Source organism: Dicentrarchus labrax, unplaced genomic scaffold (assembly GCF_905237075.1).
Source record: "Dicentrarchus labrax unplaced genomic scaffold, dlabrax2021, whole genome shotgun sequence".
NCBI lineage: Eukaryota > Metazoa > Chordata > Actinopteri > Moronidae > Dicentrarchus > Dicentrarchus labrax.
In genome coordinates this window covers 25828406-25850677 of record NW_026136721.1, presented here as the reverse complement: position 1 = coordinate 25850677, position 22272 = coordinate 25828406, and the positions used below count along the sequence as shown (strand labels likewise).

The 22272-nt window shown below is 37.9% G+C and overlaps 2 protein-coding genes across 6 annotated transcripts in view; one reads left to right on the top strand and one right to left on the bottom strand.

Moving 5' to 3' along the window:
- The first annotated feature begins 4002 nt into the window (after nucleotides 1-4002).
- On the top strand, nucleotides 4003-12264 carry LOC127354224 (arachidonate 12-lipoxygenase, 12R-type). Of its 2 annotated transcripts, XM_051383996.1 has the most exons (16): nucleotides 4013-4035; nucleotides 4231-4332; nucleotides 4473-4650; nucleotides 6116-6320; nucleotides 6429-6510; nucleotides 6700-6822; nucleotides 7024-7127; nucleotides 7639-7805; nucleotides 8012-8155; nucleotides 9110-9313; nucleotides 9469-9555; nucleotides 9645-9814; nucleotides 10626-10747; nucleotides 10868-10968; nucleotides 11167-11337; nucleotides 11586-12264. In XM_051383996.1, exons 3-16 carry the CDS (start codon nucleotides 4498-4500, stop codon nucleotides 11763-11765), a joined length of 2013 nt encoding a protein of 670 aa, XP_051239956.1. In that variant the 5' UTR covers nucleotides 4013-4035; nucleotides 4231-4332; nucleotides 4473-4497; the 3' UTR covers nucleotides 11766-12264. The 2 variants fall into 2 exon arrangements, with proteins under 2 accessions (XP_051239955.1, XP_051239956.1); XM_051383995.1 differs by having other exon boundaries at nucleotides 4003-4332.
- A 4359-nt stretch (nucleotides 12265-16623) lies between these two features.
- Nucleotides 16624-22272, bottom strand: part of npnta (nephronectin a) — a 48639-nt gene continuing 42990 nt past the window's right edge. For all 4 annotated transcript variants that reach the window (XM_051384891.1, XM_051384893.1, XM_051384892.1 and 1 more), the window contains 4 exons: nucleotides 22168-22257; nucleotides 20932-21030; nucleotides 18440-18699; nucleotides 16624-18152 (listed from right to left, as the gene is read on the bottom strand). In XM_051384891.1, the coding sequence (XP_051240851.1) occupies nucleotides 18042-18152; nucleotides 18440-18699; nucleotides 20932-21030; nucleotides 22168-22257 (560 nt within the window). In that variant the 3' untranslated portion in view covers nucleotides 16624-18041. The remainder of the gene's footprint in view (nucleotides 18153-18439; nucleotides 18700-20931; nucleotides 21031-22167; nucleotides 22258-22272) is intronic.

The window sequence follows — 22272 nt, the reverse complement described above, 5'->3', positions numbered from 1 at the left end:
ATAAGAAAAAGTGTTGTCAAGTGAAGCGTTTTCATTTTCTAAAACTGATGAAGAGACTTTTAAACGTGTGTCAATGACATTCATGTGCTATAGGAATTAAAAAAAAACACTGTGCATAGGAATAGGAAATGTACGGAGCCCCTAAAGGGACATGAAAAAAAAAATAAAAAATCAAACGTTTCTAGTGCGCACTAGATAGTATCTAGTGCTCACTAGATAGTTTCTAGTGCGCCTAGATAGTATCTAGTGCTCACTAGATAGTTTCTAGTGCTCACTAGATAGTTTCTAGTGGCACTAGATAGTATCTAGTGCTCACTAGATAGTTCTAGTGCGCACTAGATAGTATCTAGTGCTCACTAGATAGTTTCTAGTGCTCACTAGATACGGATCTAGTGAGCACTAGATACGGATCTAGTGCGCACTAGATCCTATGGATGGAGTGTTGTGGCGAATCAGCACATGGCTCATTTAAATATTAAAATTAGCCATGTGTTAATAGGTCACAACACGAAAATGTAACCAATGAAATTACTTATTTTGACACACATTTTAAGCCAATACTTACTACTATCTAGTGCGCACTAGATACTATCCATATTGTGGTGAATCAACACATGGCTAATTTTAATATTCAAATGAGTATTAAACTAATTTGTCTGTAAGTAAAAAATAAATGTAAATTAATCTGTAACCTTTTTATTACAGTCCGCATTTAAATGCCTGTCCTCCTTTTGAGAAAATAACAAAAACAGTCCACCTTTTGACACATTACCTTGTTAGTTTAATACGTATTGGCTTAAAATGTGTGTCAAAATAAGTAATTTCATTGGTTACATTTTCGTGTTGTGACCTATTAACACATGGCTAATTTTAATATTTAAATGAGCCAACACTCATCCATATCTAGTGCGCACTAGATATGGATCTAGTGCGCACTAGATACGGATCTAGTGCGCACTAGATACTATCTAGTGAGCACAAGATACTATCTAGTGAGCACTAGATACTATCTAGTGAGCACAAGATACTATCTAGTGCGCACAAGATACTATCTAGTGAGCACAAGATACTATCTAGTGCGCACAAGATACTATCTAGTGAGCACAAGATACTATCTAGTGCTCACTAGAAACGTTTCATTTTTTTTTTTTTTTTCATGTCCCTTTAGGGGCTCCGTAGTAATGAATGTGGTTGATCTGTCATAAATAATATATGATTTAATATATGATTTAATAATCAAAGCAAAAACCCTTATTAAACATAGTAGCATACTCTTCAGTGATTAAAATGTACTATTACAAGTTTAAATAAGACTTCCCCATGATTTGTCACCATATTCTCCTTCCTTAACTGTTGAAGCAAAATATAACACAACCAGAGATATAATAAAGTTAGACACAACAGAATATACAGACACTGAGATAAGCGTTGCACAACTTTCAGACAGATTGACTTTCTTTTGTTTTAAACACTGTCCCACATTTACAAGCACTGTGATAACATTGAACTGAAACAATTGACTTCCTTGGTTTCATCAACAGAATTAGTCAGAAGTGCTGTTTTATGCTTTTACATATTCACACAAGAATTGTTGAGCTTGTATGAGCCAACTGGTTCATACTAGTCCACCTGCATTTGGTGGTTTTTGCATTTCTTAAAGACCTTTAAGACTTTGTTAACTTTACAAATCCTCCAGAAAGCAGAAAGTATTTTGGCTTCTTCAGGACTTGTTCTTGCAAGTGAATGTTCTCTGCCATCAATACATTGTTATGTCTCACCTAAAAATATTCTAAATCATTCATTCCTACTGCAATTCGACAGCAACATGTTTTTTCATTGTCATTGGTCTGATCTTTCTGTTTTATTGTCATTTAAAAAAAAGATTTTTCATAGATTCTATTAAATATTTAGCTCCCTTGTGTCATTTATTTGTTTGTTGGTATTGTATTGACTTTGTGAAAGTAAACCAGCATAAGCATTAAGTTTCATTTATTTTTTGTTAACTATTATATGGTTCTCTCTCTCTCGTTCATTAGTACTTGTGTCGAGGCCCATGTTGAAGACAAGCATGAATCCAGTGTGATGTCACCTATTGGTTTGTGGACTTTTTTTTCATTGTATGCTGATCTGTGTCTCTTTTTATACAGCAGAACTGATTTAACTGTGGTTGAAAATATGAAGCTGCTACATTGAGACTTGTCGTATAAACACATGTATCTTTCATGAACAAAATGTGACAGTCAGTTATGCAATATGTCTGCACTGCGTTTGTGTTGCATAATAGCCTTGCATTGATCAACTGATCTACAGCTTGATCTGTATGTGCTGCAAATGAATATAAAATTAATGTGGCTGATTTGTCATTTAAAAATCCCAGCAAAACCCTTCATTAAACATAGTAGCATACTCTTCATAGTGATTAAAAATGACTATTACAGGTTTAAATTAAACTTCTCAATCATTTGTCTTTTTTTTTTTTTGCAGCTGTATTCCCCTTCCTTAACCGTTGAAGCAAAATATAACACAACCAGAGATATAACAAAGGTAGGCACAACAGAACATACAGACACTGAGATAAACGTTACACAACTTTCACACAGATTGACTTTTCCCTTTTTTTTACGAGCTTCATAAAGATCTGATGAGATGATAAAATACTGTCCCACATTTACAAGCACTGTGATAACATTGAACTAAAACAATTGACTTCCTTGTTATCATCAAAAGAAGCAGTGTTTTATGCTTTTACATCTTCACACAAGAATGAAATGTTGTTTAGTGAGCTTGTATGAGCCAACTGGTTCATACTGGTCAATCTGCATTTGGTGATTTTTGCAATTCTTTGTTTATATTTCATCAAGATTTTGTTGACTTTACGAATCCCCCAGAAAGCAGCAAGTATTTTGGCTTCTTCAGGACTTGTTCTTGCAAGTGAATGTTCTCTGCCATCAATACGTTGTTACGTCTCACCTAAAAATATTCTAAATCATTCATTCCTACTGCAATTCGACAGCAACATGTTTTTTCATTGTCATTGGTCTGATCTTTCTGTTTTATTGTCATTTTTAAAAAAGATTTTTCATAGATTCTATTAAATATTTAGCTCCCTTGTGTCATTTATTTGTTTGTTGGTACGGTATTGACTTTGTGAAAAAAACATTAAGCATTAAGTCATCATTTATTAATTTTGTTAACTATTATGTGGTTCTCTCTCTCTCTCTCTCTCTCTCTCTCTCTCTCTCTCTCTCTCTCTCTCTCACAAGTGTAAATCCACTGTTTGTGGGCTTCCATTTTAAAGCCGCGAGTTGGTGTTTTGGCTGTCGCCATCTTGGTTTGGAGCCAGACCATATGTTGTTAAAAAGGTTGGATTTGGGGAGGATATGCATTAATGTGCCTCTATCCTGATCGGATCTGACCAAGAACCAGAGGACACGCTGTGGTAGCGATTTGTGATCACAAGAAGGCATGCCCTAAAGTATACCTTGCTTTATTATCTGTTTTACTCTACATGGGGCCATCATTTACTAAATGAACATCATGCTGTATTGAAGAAGACTTGAAATTAGCAATTGAGACCATAAACTCATTAGGTAAATGTTTACAGAGGTAGGTAGCAGGGTCATTTTCTCATTAGCTTACATACAATCTCTTTTGCAGCCAGCAGAGTCGCTCCCTGCTGGCCATCAGAAAGAATGTGGGTTTAAGTCACTTCCACATTGGCTTCACCTTTGAGACCTGGAAGCTACGTCCAGCCTCTTTTTTACAGTCTAAGATTGTAGACTTTGAAAAACATATTAAGTGTAACCAGATGCTCTGTGAGGTCATAACAAGGAAGTTCCATATTTGGTACTGTACATTTGTTAAGATTACGTATTAACAGATTTTCTACATGGCTTCTGGCCATTGGCTGAAAGTTGTTTACCTTTGAGGAAAGAACCAATTGGGTTTTATTGCTTTGTTTGCTGGAAAAGTATAAAACAGTAAGGTATTCTTCTCTTTTTCATTTGAGACATTTTCTTCGGCTTTCTGCATGAGGTTGGTCTCCATATTGCACAATATATTTAGTCATATCTATCAGCGTTTGCTCATTCCAAGTGCTTGCAGACTATTCCACATCAACTTATTGCATTTACACTGGAAATTATTCTTTTTCATTACTGTTGGAGATCCTTTACATACTAATACGTTGAGTCATTTGTTCAGTTTGAGCTCTTACATCTTAAATTACAGTACAACTTGACATCCATCATGGACACACCCCAAAAATCTGTCCTGTAGCTATGTATAGACGGAAACCCTCTGCAGACAGTTTTTTTGAAGAGCACATGTAAGGTAAGAAGGTTGGGGTTCACAATATTGCATTTTTGCATTTTGGCAAGATTAATACATAATTAGCTGCACATTGTCCTGTACTGTAACACTGGGTTTTTTTATATTAACTGTGGTTATTATCACTCTTTGTTCTCCACCAGGGTTCTTCTGCTCCTCAAAGCCAAAATGGTGAAGTATGAAGTGATTGTAACCACTGCAAACCTTGCTCAGGCCACCACTACAAACAATGTCTTCATTAAGCTGGTGGGCACAGATGGGGAGAGTAAACGCACATGGCTCACAAGCATTAAAGGGACAGCCACCTTTTACCTGGGAGCAGTGAGTCTTGATTATCCCTGGATTTCACACTTACTGTTGAAATGTGCAACATATTTCTTTAACTTGCATACTACTAATGTTTTAACACAAATATGCCTTTATATTTTGTGTGGAGATCAGGCCATTAACCTAATTATAACACTCTAATATATATTAAATTACCACCTTCATATGTAAGTGGATCAACTTCACTCACAAATGAAAGCAGAAATTTTCTAAAATTGATTCAGTAAGGTCCTAAATATTGTATGCATGTGTACAAAATTTCTGAGGCAGTATAGGAGTGGCATGCTGTGACGGTGATTGTACCCCAGCCGGGAATTTTATACAGTCATGGTGGAAATATGCATCAAGTTTCACTCCAGTGTGAATGCAGACATACCTTTTACCTTAAACACTACACCCCAGCGACTTAAATAACAAATTAGATGTGACCTGTTTTCTGTTAATATTTCTTATTGTCTTTATAAAATATATAAGATTATATGGGGTGACTCATCATGCATGCCTCATTTGGCACTGAGGAAAGTTCAACATTAACTGAAACGTTTGCACTTTTTTCACTGTCTGTACACGCTGTGATGTATCAAATAGAAATATTTAAAATCCAGACTCCAATCTGAATTCCTTTTTTGTTCTCTGTGTTTAAGTACTCCCTTGCTGTATGCAGTATGGTATTTTGACAAATAAATCAGATTTTTGAGATTGGAGTCTCAATTCAATAGATTTTTTTCTCCTCTTTTTGAATCTATTCTCAGAATTTTGGTTTTAGTCTATTAATTCATCAATTCATAAATGATAATACCCTGAAACTGTTTAAAGGTCCAGTGTGTACTTTGTAGGAGGATCTATTGGCAGAATAAGAATAAAATATGTAGGTATGTTTTCATAAGTGTGAAATGTCCTGAAATAAGAATTGTCTGGAGTCATGTTGAACTGTTGTATATAACCCAGAAGGGACAAACCAAAACACTGGCTCTAGATAGGGCTATTCATGTTTTTCACGTTTTTCACAGCCATGGTAGTTTTGCCTTTGTGCTTGAAAGGGGAGGGTGATGCAAGGGAGTTGCAATCTGCAACTATACATGCCATTAAATCCTACTTTTGAATGGGGTGAATCAAGCATCCTAAAAGCATTTGAGAATTAAATTAATACAACCCACTATGTACCATAGCCACATTGATAATAGTAATATTATTTTAAATGTGTACTACCGTAGATGAAAAATGAATATCAAAGTAACTGCATTCATGTGATTTTGTAGGGGCTCTGTATGTCTTACAAGTAATAAAATAAATAAATAATCTTTGCACTTGATCTGCAAAAATACCACTTATATGCAAAGAAAATCACTTAAAATGTTGGCAATTTGCAACTGCACCTACGTTTGTGTTACTACTGGCTATGCATCTGCGCACAGACAGAGAAAAGAGCCTCTCCCACCTTCTCTTTGTCTATTTGCAGGAGTCTAACTTTTCGGTGTCCTGCCCCACCTCTCTTGGAAAGCTGGTGCTGATTGAGGTGGACAAAAAGCCTCTCCCACTGTTCCCTGAAGACTCCTGGTTTCCCTGCAAGGTGAAAGTGAAGTCCCCAGAGGGAGACATCTACAACTTTCCCATCTACCGCTGGATCGCTGACAATGAGGTTCACCTGTTCAGAGAAGGAACAGGTTTGTCAAACCGTTCTTGACTATTACAATACAATGTGCTGATTACAATTTTACTGCCCCCCAAACATAAGAGAGCTAAAAAGATCAATTGTATAATGTTTTTCTCAGCTCTAAGAATCTTTGACGACAATCATCATCTTGGCAAGTACAGTAGAGAGAAGGAGCTGAAGCAGAGAGAGCAACTGTATAGGTGAGAGCCAGTATTGTGTGTTAATATAATATCCTGCACTCTACAAAGAATGCACGTAATGTTGCCAAAGTTAATAACACATAATCCTGTATTGCTTTCTGTAACTTACTGGTAATTTTAATCATTATCTGGTTTGTCAAATGTGAATCATACTGCACTCATACCATAATGCTGTCGTTTATTTCCCAGCTGGGATGTTTATAAAGAGGGACTACCTCACTGCATTAAAGCAGACAACCCTCTTTCTCTGCCTTGTGAGGTCCGCTTCTCCTTCACCAAGACTACAGAGTTTCTCTACACTGCATCAACTGGGTGAGAGCCTCAAATTTGATCAGACACTAGTTTTTCGAATCCTAAATGGTACAAATCTTTACAGAACCAGCCCAAATACATGTTAGCATTAAGGACATCAACAATTGTCTAAATAAATAAATAAAATAATAAATAATAATAAAGACATTTCTTTGTGCATCAACGAACGACATACGAATGCTTCATATTTTGATCGTGCAGGCTGACAGAGCTGAAACTGAAGGGACTCTCTGATTGCGAGAAGAACTGGTCTGACATTGATGGTATTCGCAAAGTATTCTGCAACAAAAAAAACGACATATCAGGTACAAGATATTGAAATACTGAGAAATAATTGGCTTTTTGTACAAACCTAATCACTGCTCTGTGATTCAAAAACATGCAGATGTTATGTTAAATTGACTGCTTGACTGCCATTGCCAATACTGTTGTTGCTGTGCACCTGTCTGTCTGTCGCTCTCTCTCTCTCTCTCTCTCTCTCTCTCTCTCTCTCTCTCTCTCTCTCTCTCTCTCTCACCCCAACTGGTCGAGACAGACGACCACCCACCTAGAGCCGGAGGATCTGTCCTAGGTTTCTGCCTTTTAACAGGCAGTTTTTCCTTGCCCTTGTCGCCAAGTGCTTGCTCATGGTGGTACTGTTGGGTCTCTGTAATTAATGTTAAAGAGTTCGGTCTAGACCTGCTCTATTTGAAAAGTGTCCTGAGATAACTTCTGTTATGAATTGGCGCTATACAAATAAAATTGAATTGAATTGAATTGAATTAAATTGAATTCAGATTAACAAATCATAATCCTGAATCCTGCTTTTTTTTCTAGACTATGTCCAGCAACACTGGACGGACGATGCCTTTTTTGGCTTCCAGTATCTAAATGCTGTCAACCCCTTGTTGATCCAACGTTGTACAGCCCTGCCCAAGAACTTCCCGGTCACTGATGACATGGTTTTTCTCCGCGGTGGGAGCAGCTTAAGTGAAGAAATGCGGGTACTTTTTTGTTAAACTTTTTTTGTTTAAACTGTTGAACTTCACTGTTGATCATATAATAACATAGCAGTCTGTTTGTGTGGACAACAGCACTGCAATAAAGTGTTGGTCCATGTCAAAATTTAAAATTTGTGACCGGCCTGTTATACTTCATTTCTCAGCTTACCAAACTGCGAAAATTATAATAGCTCTAAAATTTAAAACAGAAAGGCAACATATTCCTGTGTGACTACAAGCGTTTGGATGGAGTGAAAGCAAACACCATCAATGGGAAGAAGCAGTACTTGATGGCTCCTCTCGTCCTGCTCCACAAAACCCCTGATGAAAAGCTGATGCCGATTGCTATTCAGGTGAGACTGAGATTGGTGGTTTTGAGATTTACTGCCAGATGAAGCAGGTTTAATTGAGTTTTGAGTTTATTAGACAGAGGACATTGGGTTTATAGGCTTATTTGAAATGTTTTGAGAATAAACATTTCTTTATAGCACCATCATGTGGACTCCTTCAGTAACATTTAGTTAGGGATCTTTTCTAGAATAGCCTACTGATCATATATTTTGTTTTAAATACATGATGCTACAGGACATGCAGATAAGTGCCTGCTATGTAATAAGCCACAACCCTGTCAATCAGAGTTGGTGTGTACTGAGTTTTATAGTGTATGTATGGATTTGATTGTGCTTCAGTAGACACACTTTATTTCCCTCACAAATATTTTACTGCTATATATTTCTACTGATAGTTGGATAAAAGCTGTATGAGTCATCGCCATTGAAGTGACAGGCCATCCATAGTCTGATTCACAGCTTACATACATAACAGCTGTCCAGCAGCTGGTTTATAGTTACCAAGTTACATAAAGCAGATGTCAGGTTTTGTGTAAATGAATAATAGAAGAACACTTTTGTCATGAATGAATGTATTGAAAACAACAGTGGATTATAATGGCTGATATTCATTATAATAGACTTATTGTTCAAAATATTTAAAGCTTGAACATCTGAGTCAGCCAACTAAGCAATGGGGTCAGTCAGACTGTGTGAAATACCTACTTTAGAATTTTTAAAATCCCTCTTGCCACATTTTAACTTTAACTTTAAAATGTATTCCTAGAAAAATACCGAAAAGTTTGAAAGACAGTTTCCAACAGCAGCCCAACACTTTAATAATTGGTCATTTTTCTTGGTTTCACTTTTTGCTTTTGGTTTACTTTCTCAACAAATTTGGGAACGATCACCTAAAGACACACTCTGCAGTTTTAATGATTGTGATGATGAATGAATCATCATCTCCTTCTCCTGCAGCTGAAGCAGACTCCAGCAGATGACAATCCCATCTTCTTTCCTACTGATTCTGAGTACGACTGGTTGATGGCCAAGATTTTTGTGAGAAGTGCAGACTTCAACGAGCATCAACTTAATGTTCATCTGCTGCGCACTCACCTGCTGGCTGAAGTGTTTGCAGTGTCACTGCTGCGCAACATTCCCATGGTGCATCCACTGTACAAGGTAACTGCAAGAAACAATACTGAACTTACTGCAGTCATAGTTTTTTCAACTTTAATTTTTGTATCTTAACCGTCACCCTAATTTTTTTAGTGTGTATATATTTGTAAGTATTTCACACTGAAGCATCAAGATTCCTGACTCCCTCTCTCCCTCAGCTCCTCATACCCCACACTCGCTACACTCTGCAGATCAACTACTTGGCTCGACTTGTTCTAATATCTGAGAGTGGAGTTTTCACACAGGTACCCAAAGACCAACACACCCTGTAGACCAATATCATGTACAGTATTCGTCTCTAACTATATTCTTCACATATTTGACTGTTCTCTAGTTTGCAGCCTCTGGTGGAGAGGGTATGATCACAATCCTGAAGAGATCACTGTCCTCACTGACCTACAGTTCCCTCTGCATGCCAGAGCACATTGCTGAGCGTGGGCTGGAGGGTGTACCAAACTTCTACTACAGAGATGACGGAGTCAAGCTTTGGGATATCACCCACAGGTATTATAGGGACTGGCAATGTACTGTAATAATACAAAAAAATGAACTTAAACCTTCACTTTTATAACATTTATTGCTGTATTTGCAGTCCAAGTGATTAGGTTTCGAATGAAAACAAAAAATAATTCTACACCTAATAATAATGTTCATATCCTGATTTGTTCCTTTCTTTCAACCGGAGTGAGGCACAACTTGTGCCAGAAAGTCTTCTCAGTGCCCAGGTGGCCAAGAAGTGATGTGTCATATTACAGAGACACACAAGTGAACTGAGCCAAGTTCTGTGGGTTGTTTGGAAATGTAGTAGGTAGGCAGCACAGCAGGGACTGGCTTCACTGCCCTCACCAAGTAATGTTTGGAAAGTCTAAGTGATATGAAGCACAATAAACAAGCTCCCTACACAAATGGAATGAACTCAAAAAGGCAACAGAAAGAAAATTATTTAAATTTTTCAAGTATAATAACGCTCTAACCACAACCCCCAGAAAAGAGTAGTACCAATTCACATCTGGGTCTTGGGGGTTGTTCACAAGTCCTCTTGCATGTTACCCCTCATGTTTCAATTTATTTCATGCTAATATGCTGTATTGCAGCAGCAGGGAGCATCTCCAAGAGTAGATGCCAAGTCAAACTGTATTGCCCTTTACATTTGCTACGTGACATGAGTGTTCCTGAAGGATGTCAAAGTAATGATACAAAATTGTAGAAAGAGCAAAACAATATGTCAGATGCTCCTGAAAGGACTGCAGTGTAAGGTCTAAAACCTGATTAGAATTTGTCACAATGTTGTAGTTTAAAGTATTTTTCCTTAAAGGTTTGTGAAGGGAGTGCTTGGCCACTACTACAAGACTGATGCTGAGGTTTGCCAAGACTCTGAGCTGCAGAAATGGATTCAAGACATTTTTGAACATGGATTCCTCTCCCAGGCATGCACAGGTGTGCTTAAAGACAAGCTGATTTTTTGTTTTTCAGAAAGTTGTTATTTTATATTATTCTGCATAATACATTTTTCTTGATCTCAGTGTATTCATTCTTGCTGTTTTCGTGAATTCACAGGAATCCCTCAAACCTTTCGCACTGTGGCTGAGTTGGTCAAGTTTGTCACCATGGTGATTTTCACTTGCTCAGGCCAGCACTCGGCTGTCAACTCTGGACAGGTGCATTACTATAATCAATTATATAGACTTGGTCGGTTTCCTTTTTTTATCTTTTTGTGTAGAAGTCTTTTATTTTAAATTGAATTATGAAATACAGACATTTATTGTCTAACTAACTTTGATCTTGAATTATATATTTTATACATGGTGCCTTTAAATACGTTTAATCTTTGTCAATGACTTGCTCATCAATTGCAGTATGACTATGGTGGCTGGATGCCCAACACTCCCATCTCCCTTCAGCGTCCTCCACCAACCACAAAGGGGACAACAAGCGAGGTCACGATGCTGCAGACATTGCCTGACGTCAACACAACAGTGCAGGGCATGTCCACCATGTGGCTTCTGAGCAAGCAGTCCTCCGACTTCGTAAGTGCCAGAGACTGCATACAAAATTATATCTATCAAACTAATGTTTGTAGTATTTAAACACATTTCATCATATCTTAATTATACTATATTTTACTGTAAATATGTCAACATGCATTCTTCTTGGAACTGCATCTGAATATTTTTGGAATTACAGTTTTATTGAAACCCTATGTCAGCAAAGAAACGTAGCATAAAAATGGTGGCCGTGTCTTGCTCTTCATATTGTTAACATTATGTTTTGTCAGGTCCCGCTCGGCCAGTATCCAGATGAGCATTTCTTTGAGGAGGTTCCCTGCACGATGATAAAGCACTATCAAGGAGAACTGGAGATTTTAAGTACAGTGATCAAAACCAGAAACAAGAGTCTGGAAGTCCCATACACATACATGGACCCTGTTTTGGTGGAAAATAGTGTTGCTATTTGAATATTGCAGTGAATGAAGGTTTGACCTCATTCATGACTCAGACTATGGACAGTTTGCTGATTAATCATCTCTTTCCCCCCACAGGGTTGGTGTCCTCATGAGGAAAACCTAATTAGCCTAATTAGTCTTTCAACTTTCCAGTGATGACTTTTCATATTGTCCTTATACCGTAATTGTCTAAAGCTCATTTTAAACCCTCTCATGGCAACTTTGCCAGTGGGCACTCTCAATAAATTTAAACATTTGTATGCAAAACACAACACTGCTTAACACTGCTGTGTTAGCAGTGAGCAAATGTAACAATCCAAGCATTTTAGCAACAGTTCTGCTTGCTCAGTCTAGGCCCTTGTTATATTTTTGCCTCAAACTGATCAGTCTTGTATATTCCATTGTCTCATTTAATTTTCTTTCCATAAGATTCTGATAAGCATTTATGTACCTACACCTGCCCTATCATGCAATGTAACTTTACCAATAATAAAATCATATTCAAACGACACTTTTGAGGTTGTGCAAGTTGACTTTCAAATTGTAGTGAAAAGGTTATTTGCATTCAGCTATCTATCATCAAATTAAGTAAGTCCTAAAAAATAGCTGTCATCTTCATTCTACATTAAGTTTGCCACATGGAGACTAAATCAATTTCCATCAGAAATACATGTAAATTGAGCTGCTTAGATTTTATGTATGTATACTGTGTGGTACTCCCATTGCGCCGATTGCTCTGAGGGCTTTTTTAATGCAATATTTTGACAGCAAATAAACAGTGGTTTGTGACTGTTACTAACAGTGAAGATTTTGGCTGTTTTAAAGGCGTATTTGGGGTTGTGGTAGACACAGAGTAAGCAGAACAGCCAATGTGACCATCCCTCATCAAAGTCCTCCTGCTTCCTCTAAGTGTTGTAGATCCATTGTGTCTGTGAGGGCATTGTCACTAGGTTGACAGGCAACTTAATGTCAATATAAGGGCCTGCTTGATTGCTTACGTTTCAAGCGGAGCAGCGCCATCAATGGTAGCTTGGTGATATCCAGAACCTTCATCTCATTCACCCACAGCACATTGCCACTGAGAGCCTTCAGACTTCTACAACAATCTCTACCAACAAGAAGCCTGAATCTTCCAGCATTGACCCCTATTCAGAGGGCATGTCTAACAAGTCCCTCAAAGTCATCTCTTTCACCTTCCAAGTTCATCCCCAATTTATTTCTGCCCCCCTTTGAGAACACCCAATGGTCATCTGCTCTGACAGCTTCTCTGTTGAGTCATCTTTGCGAGCCTAATCTCTGAGACCTCTCCTTCAGCACGACAGATTACTGATAGCTCCAATGCCTGACAAAGATCTCTGTTAGATCAAATTTTTGCTCTGTGAAATCTACTGGGAGCTATTAGTGCAGTGTGCAGATCTCCTGTCCAAATTCAACATTGTTAGAGGCAAGTTTTTTTCATTTCATTTCAACAGTGATGGATTAATCTGTGAGTTAACAGACAGAATGATCTATTGATGATTCACTTGATTCATCGATAACATCTACAAAGGGTGGGTATAGGTAGCTGATCACACAGCTCTTGAATAACTGCAGTAAAAGACCGACAGAAGGTCGGCAAATTGGCACTCAACAGGTGAGGAAGGGTTCTTTCTGGTTGAATGCCCTTCATATCTCTCTTATCTGTGATGTAACACCGAGCACTTCTGATAATGAAATCATAGTCAAATGGTGGTACAGTAAGTCCAGTTGCAATTTAGTAAACCTGCACTGTTTGGCTGTCTGACAAATTGGGGTTTAACCCTTGCCTGTCCCTGTTTGTCCTGTTCTTATGCATGATGAAGGACATCACTACTGTTGGTGAAAGTTCCTTCATAGTTAACGTCACCATTTATCTCCTCTTATGACATTCATTAATGTCCCATTAGCACTGATAGATTTCTTGTTTCCATGGAACAAGTGTAACAGAGTCTGGGAAGGTCTTTCTTCTTTATTCAGCCAGAAGCTTCAGGCTTTATTCTATACTGTATGAACTGAAAAGGTGTTTGATATTTCCTTCTTGTATTATGTTCTCTGCCTCCTGCTGGGTGTATGTGTGTGTGCTTGTGAGAAAAAGAGAGAAAATGCCTGACTTTTCCAACCTTCTAGAGACAACTGGGAAATGACAGAGAGGAAAACACACCCAAACACTGAGATACAGGCAAATACACACATTTGTGTTAGCTATTGCTTCTGCCCTCTGGATTCCTTTCAGCTACGGTGGTTTATCTTAATAAAGGGACTGTTTGCTTGCCCTTTTTGTCCCAAATAAGCTGCCCTGAGGGAAAATGAAGTTTTTAACAGTATTTCATCACAGGTCAGTGACAGGACTTCGGAGAATCATCTGTTTGGAGACTGATCTAATATCGAAAGTGCAAACCTAATTTGAGCAAACAAAAATTTGATTCATTTTCTATGTTTGCTGTACGTGTGTGCATATGAGTTATATAGAGAAAAAGAAATATTAGCCATGATCCCCGTCTCTTTAGAGACCATCACACTTATATTTCCTATTGGCCAGAAGCATCAATTCACACTCCAAAGTTCACCTAAGCTGAACTCGTACAAATGTACAGTAGGTTTCATTCCCTGCTGCGAGCACATTCACCGGCTTAAGTGTTTCCATGAATGTGAAATATATTGAAAGAAGAAAACTGACATGGCAAAGGTGAAGTGGTGACCTCCACTCAGTGCTTTATTTCACTTATACAGTATGACGGCCACCCACCATAGAACCACCCCTGCGCCCCCAAAAAAACATGAAGGTTGTGTTTATATTAAAGTAGTCAGTTTGACCCACTTCAGTTAGAGTATGTATTGTGGTTGCTTGCTGTTCAATATACTTTGCACATTTATTTATAATGATGGTCCAATTATTGACTGGAACTATGTCTGCTATTATTCAGTTTTATCACACACCCGCCAGCTTTGAGACACAGGTATGCTCAATGGCCATGGTATAAATAAAGATAATATATCTTTGAATGTCTGTGAGGAAAATGAAATATTTAATCAAAGCATGCATACTTCTGCCTCTTACCAGTTTGCAAACTAGAAGTGCTTTGCTCTCCATCATCAGGTTGTGCCTGTCATCTGCAAAGACCTTTTTTTTTCTTCCTTTCATTCCTTTTATTTTGAAACCTTTGTTATGTGCTATGAAGACTGTTGTGCTCTCCATGGCATTCTTTAACATTTAATTTCCCAAAAAATAATTCAACATCTTCAAATTAAATCAAATGACCTGATCCTTCAATCTTTTTATTTGCATAAAATTTAATAAGGCCTTCTGTTGCATACGCATACACTGTCTTGAATCAAGATTTTTTTTAGGACTTGTCAAACTCTAATGCTGAAATAATAAATTATTCTTCATAAAAGAGATCTTGAATACCAAAGTTGACTAATAGTCTTATATCAAATTGTGCCAAATAAAGCAATGTGACCTGCAAACAGTAAAGAAACTGATTGGAGAAGAAAGTGAATTCACATGTTGGGATGCAGAAGTAATTGGATTTTCTTATCAAACTGGTGCTGAATAAATCAAGGACAGTCCTTCCTTAATACTGACATAAATAAGAGAAATATTGTGATTTGATACTTTGATCATTTTACGCAGGCCTAGCATATGGGAAATAGTTTGAAGTTCTGGGGCATCATTATATCAAAGGTATCCTTTTGAGCTTTCACTCAGGTTTGTGTTTGTTCCTCATCAAAATGTATGTATTGTGTGCAAGTTTAGGGTTTAATCAAACACGATCAATGCATTTCTTACCTCTTCAGATATTTTCTAAGGTTTTTTATATAATTTTTTAAATCTGCATTGTTACTGTAACGTCAAATGGCTGCAGTGTTGGAGGAAGTATTCAGATCTTTTAGTAAATGTACTTATGACACACTGTAAACATACTCTAATACTGTGACAAGTTAAAGTCTGAATTGAAAATGTTACTTAAAGTGAGTTAAAGTATGTAAGTATAATCAGTATTTAAATATTACATCTTTAGATTATTGCTACTAATTCAACATTATAAAAACAGGATTTTACTGTTGTAGTTGGTTTAGTTGGAGCTAATTTTTAACTATTTTGTATAGTACTTAAACAAATGATTATTTTCATTATGGATTAATAATTTCCTTGATTAATCAATAGAATGGTTTGTAAAAATTCTGATAAATGCTTTCACAATTCCACAGACTCCAAAGTGACACCTTCACAATGCCTGTTGTGTCCCATCAATAGTCCAGACTTAAAAAAGGGTGAAGAGATGGAGTTGCAATCTACAATTAGACCGCTAGATGTCACTAAATCCTAGACACTGGACCTTTAATTTTCTATCAATTCACTAACAGATCAATCGACTAATGGTTTCAGCTGTATAATGTTGGGAAGTTTCATTTGTAAAGTTACTAATGACTATGACTAAAACAACTAAACTAAAGCTGTGAAGTGGAGTAAAAAGTACAATATTTCCATCTGACATGTAGTGCAGTAGAAGTATAAAGTTGCATGAAAAGAAAAGACAAAAGTGAAGTACAAGTGCCTCAAATTGTACAGTATTTGAGTAACATTCCTGTCCTCTTCTTTTCCCCTTTTATTTGAGGATTGCCATCTTTTATGGCGTCACCTGCTGTTCATACCCTTATGCTCTTAATCTAGGTGTGTGCCCTCATACATACCTGCTCATCAAAACATAGCTCGACAGTGCCACTAGTAGTCAAAGACTCAGAAGGATATCTTTAAAAAAAAGTTTTACATCAGCTTCTCTTGTAAACACCGTGCAGCAGCAGTCAGCAACTAGGATAAGAAAAAAAAAACACGCTTTCTTTCATAACATATCAGTCAAATGTATTTTATTTACATACAGGTCTGGATAAATCTGAATTTGGTGAATGCACCCATGCACACAGAAAACCTTAAAATTCCAGCCGATGCCCTTCATTATCACAGCATACAATATGCAACTATGTGCTTGCCAAGTTACAGACAGCATTATACCATAACACATGAACATACACATTTTGTGCACACACAGCCTCCTAATACACAAGGTTTCCATCTGTATACATGTTCTTTCATTAAAAGTTGAAATACCAACCATTTTGAAATCCAATTAATATTGATGTATGAAATTACATAACGTATAAACCACACAACAAATGGGATTGTAGATCTTTAGAGTATGTACACACAACTACATTTACAATAATACAATTTGTGAAAGCCTACAAAGTTGTTGGTATCGTCTTTATAACAAACTGCACTTAATATAACAAAGCACATACTGTATAATAGAAAGTAACTGTTGATTTGCAAGTGTCGAAAATCATACACTGATTCTGTTCACACATTTCAAGTATCTGAAAAACACGAGTGTTTAAACAACTTTTGGAGGCTTCAATAAAAGATCGGGGTAGAAAAGGTCCTAAATGTTTAAACCCCCTTCTACCAAACAGATCTTTGAAATACTGAGACAACAAAAGAAAAGCTGCGCTGTTTCAGTCAAAACTGTGTCATAGAAGAAAAGTCAGATTGGATCAACAAAAGCAAGGTTAAACTGACTCTCTATTCGGTTTTATAGTTAAGGGCTATATCAGATTTGAAGTCATCTGGATTTGAAAGAAATTATGACAAATACAATTTGTCTTTTATATACTTTTTTTAAAATCTCTCACCCTCAAAGAAATGTATATCATCTCTGATATTCTGATCAAAACAGTCACAAAAAGCACCTCTGGCCACATGTTTTCACATTGAGCAAATAAAAATTAATGGCTTGTGGTTAAGGGATCAAAGCAAGGTAGAAGCAGACTCATACGTAAGGGAACGATCCTCTCTCCAGAAAGAAATGAAGTGAGTGACGGCCTCTCAGCTGCGTGGCTGGAAGGCTGCCAGGGCTGTGTTAGGTGGAGGACATTTCCATGGTAAGTAGGTACATGCAGGTTTCAGAGTAACAAGGTGATGGAGTAAGAGGGAGGCTGAAAAGACTAGGTGTGCTGCTGGGATCAGCCCATGACATTCGATTCAGTCTTTTTATTCATGGACCGTCAAGAAGGAGAAACCCACTGTTCTGCAGACGCACAATTTTTCGGATATCGTTCGCAGGATGGCTGGGAGGAATAGGAGGATTGGGGAGGGGTGTGCTGGGGGATCAGCGAGAACCCAGGCAGAGTGAGGGGTTGTCACAACAGAGTCACTTCTCTTTGAGATGATTTTCCCTCTTGTTTTCTTTCTGCCTTTCTCTGTTCTGTCAGTCAGAGTCTCCTCAGATTGTGCTCCTCTGAGCAGGAGGCTTTTCTCAGGGTGATGTCGTCTACAGCCATCTCGCCACTCCTGCCTCGCCCACGCTCCCCCTTCAGGATCACCTGGTGAACAACAGCAATATGCACACTGAGGTACTAGCACTGAGGAACAATCACCCCATGCTGTTCTGTGATGAAAGAGAACTCACAGCGTTTCCACTAAAAGCGGATGTCAATCTTAGATTTATTTTTTCAGATCCAGTCTTTTGAAATGCTGCTCTGATTTATTTTTCATAAACAGGAATAAAAACATTTCTCTTCGCTACTGTCCAAAAATATCTGTAAAAATATTAATTTAAAATTCACACTGTATGAGTGAACGTCTTTGACATGCTAATTGTTATACTTACACTTTCCAGGCCTGTTCCCCATAATGTGATTTGGGTGTGCCTCCAGCCATTTCCCCCTGTCCGGCCCCAGACTGCAGGACTGTACTGCTTTCCCTTCTTCACAAACACTTGCAGCATGCCCACATGGTGTCCTGCCAGCTTGTGCCGGAACGACAGGCACAGATTGCCGTCGTTCCAGGGTGGGGTGAGTGGGAGGACCAGCCGGGCCCCACGCCCAGTCCTCTTGTTGCCTACCTCGGGAATGGTGAGGTACCGTCCACCTGGGGAGGCAAATGACAGACATTACAGTCCATTAATAAAAATAAACGGAATATGATTTTTGGGCAACACTGAATTGTGTTAATAGATGGGAACTGAATCTTAGAAAACGTAGCACTACGAATGTATCATCCTGCTGTAAGAATGCCACACCTGGTTGCATCGTTGTCCTGTGTCCTTGACAAACTTAATAATAATGTAATAATAAAAGTAATAAATGTATATGTGATTTTACACTTTATAATTTATACTCATCAGTCTGTACACAATGTGAATTATTTATGCATATTAATGTTTCATGGACTGTAAACCTCTGTAAATTGGTTTCAACTGACCTCAACTGAACCAAACAAAGTTGACATAAACAAAGTGAGTTCAAGCAGACTAGAATAAATAGAAAATAAATGACACCATTTCTAATAGATTAAAGGAGATTGGTTCAGCCAAACAACACAAAGAAAACACACATATTTTCTCATTCACCCATCAAGCCATGCTGACAGTTTTGGTTTTATTTTTTATGGCTTTGGGATATCTGTGTCAAAGATTCTTGCTGCCACCTCAGTAGAAAGTGGTGAATGGAGTTTCAGCTGTGGTGCTTGCAGCATTAAAAAATAACATTTGACAAACAGAACAGCAGCTTGGCTTTCCAGAAACAATAGCCAGGTCTACTTTGGATAATTAACAGTCCTTACTATGAACAGTTTTTTCCATTAGAGCTACTTTCTACCTCAGAAACAGTCCTCATGCTAACGCTGAGTCAGTGGAACAATGCTTCTGGACAGTTGCTTTTGAGTTTTTCCATATGAATTGCATTTTTTGTTATGCTTAGAACAATGAAATTCATCCATTCACCTGATCATATCTGGGTGCCAGCACAACCAACAACCAAGCCTACACAAGCAGCATGGCCTATTAAGGTATAAGAAGGAGGGTTAGGGTTAATACTTTTTGTACTTTTCATTTCTTCCTTATTGGTTGAACTGACCCTGTAACATGTAGGTAGGTCTGTATGTATGTGATAGCACACATAAAAAATATTTCATCCCTGACAGTCAAGTGAAGAATTTGTAGAAAATAAACTATAAAAAAAATAGACAATTAAAAAAGATTTGACCCACTTATGTATCTTCACCTCAAAATAAAGCCAGTTGCCAGTGGCAAACAGATTTTTTTTTTTTGTAATTCATGCATTAGTTAGTGATAGTAGAGCTATATAGTTTTTAAATTTTAAAAAAGTGCTTCTGGGTATTAGCTGATAAATGCTGATGTATTTTGCTTATCTAGCAGATCTGTGTCGGGCTGGAGTTAACCACAGGGGGTGTGATATCAATCTGTAGGCCACAGAGGCTTTCTGCATAAATTATGAGCCCCCTCAAAATGTGTGCCAGGCCTCTAACAGCAAATGGGTGTTTGCCAGTAGCTATTTATCAGAAGAACTTAAAGTGATGAACAGTAAATGCTTAAATACTTCACAACACAGTTAAGATGTAGGAAAAGGCATGTATAGGTGGACACACACATATCCATAAATAAGACACTATTAAAATGTTCTGATAAAATATATCCACTACTATAAATTAAATTGTTGCCTCTTCAGTGGAATTACTCTTTGTCAGGGCTAAGCTTATCATTTACTGTAAATTATTTTTGGGAAATTAAAAGTCAAGGCAAAAATCTTTATTTTCTCTAATGAGTGAGCACAGACTTGGCTGAAGTGAGGGTGAGTCTGAATGTCTGGGAACACGCTAGTAACTGAAAAACTACGCCAACTGGCAGGGGAAGCCAGATGTAGTTAGTGTGGCTTAAACAGTGCCAGTACACTGCACTGTTTAGTCTTCACACCCCGTCTACTGAGTCCTCTCAACATAATTCATCACATTTTCTCCTCGTCTGAACCCCAAGAAAAACAGTGTCGTGTTCCCATTTAATGTGAGCCACAGGTATCACTGACGGGTCGCGTAATCCACTTCTCATTTGCATCGCTTTGTAAAGCAAAGCGCTAATCTGCAGAAAAGACAAACCACTTCCCTCAAGTAATTTTCATCTTGACCTGTAATTGAGTAGAGCAAAATTGAGCTGCTTAGATTGTTTGACTCTGTGGGTGTTTGCATATGTGTGTGTGTCAGTAAAGGAAGCGCAGCTTTTCTCGTTCGGATTTACTGACAATAAAATAAACAATTCTCCTTAATAGAGTGTCTGAGTGCGAATAAATGACCCCTGCCCTTCATTACCTGACGGATCGGGCGTCGTCTCCCAGTGCAGGTCTCCGTCTTTGTCCCTGATCCAACCACAAAGACCATCATCAAAGGAGCAGCTCAGATACCCGGACTCTGAAGAGAGTGAAACACACTTATCAGCAGGTGTACACACATACAAAAAAGACTTTAGTCTGCTCTATTGCTCTACCCTACTGTGTGCCTCTAACATTACCGGGAGCAAGGGGACTGTTCAAGCACCTTCTGATGAGCATGATGATACAATAAAAGTGTAAACATTTGTTGTAATCTCTGAAGAGAGCTGATGCATGGAGGAAAAATCAAGTGAGAAGGAGATGCACAAATGGCAAGTGGAAAAGCATTCATCTAAGAAAATCACAAATTATTGTATGAGCTGCTAGAATTGATATCAGTGCGTGTATGTGTGTGAGCATACTTCTACACACATAGCCTATTGTATGCATACCCCTATATCATAGTAAAACAGATTATAGTTACTACAGAGAGTCATAATATTCAGTGACTGATGATTTCTTTCCTTGCGATGATTCCTAGACAATAACATTAAAGGAATGCAGGGAAAACAGTTGCGGTATCATCCATGCATTGCTGTACAAATTGGTTTGAAGATAAGAATAACATCCATCATTTTGTTGCTGAAATAGGGTTTCCACAAAAAACTTCTCAGTTCATTTTCTGAGCCAATGAAAATGCATTCTCTCTTGACACCGTATAGCAAATGATGCACTGTGAACCAAAATAAACATGTAACTAAATCATTAGGCAATTTAATCTGCATACCATCAATAAATCACATTGAGCAAATATGACAGATAAAATGCTGTCTCCTCACAAAAGCTATTTTCTTATTGTTGTTGTAGGAACTCTTCATCGAGAACTATGGAGCTTGAGAGGACTGATGTACCTCCAAATGATCAATTAATCATTTAAGCAGTCAAGCAATCAAGCAAGCATAATGTGAAAAGTGGAAAAGTCTGGCAGTATGTTCTGGGCCCTGTGCCATTATTTAAACGGATACAGCCAGATGTCATGTGTCACCTCCTGGTGAAAGGCCTATCAAAACACATCTGGTCACTATAATATCTTCGCCTCGGCAGCACCACTGCTGGAGCTGATTGTCAGTTTCATTTTGCCCATAGCAAATGTGGATCGTCTGTCATCATTTGAGCTGTGCAGTCCGCTATGAGCAGAGCTGTTGCTGGTTGTCTCTGTCAAATGTGTTGTGTTTACCTGGGTCGTCCTTGGCTTCATCTGCCGTGTTACCAAGCTCAATGTCAAAGTCGATGCCGAGGACGGTGTTATGGCCGTGGTTCCGAGGGACTGAGGAGAGAGGTG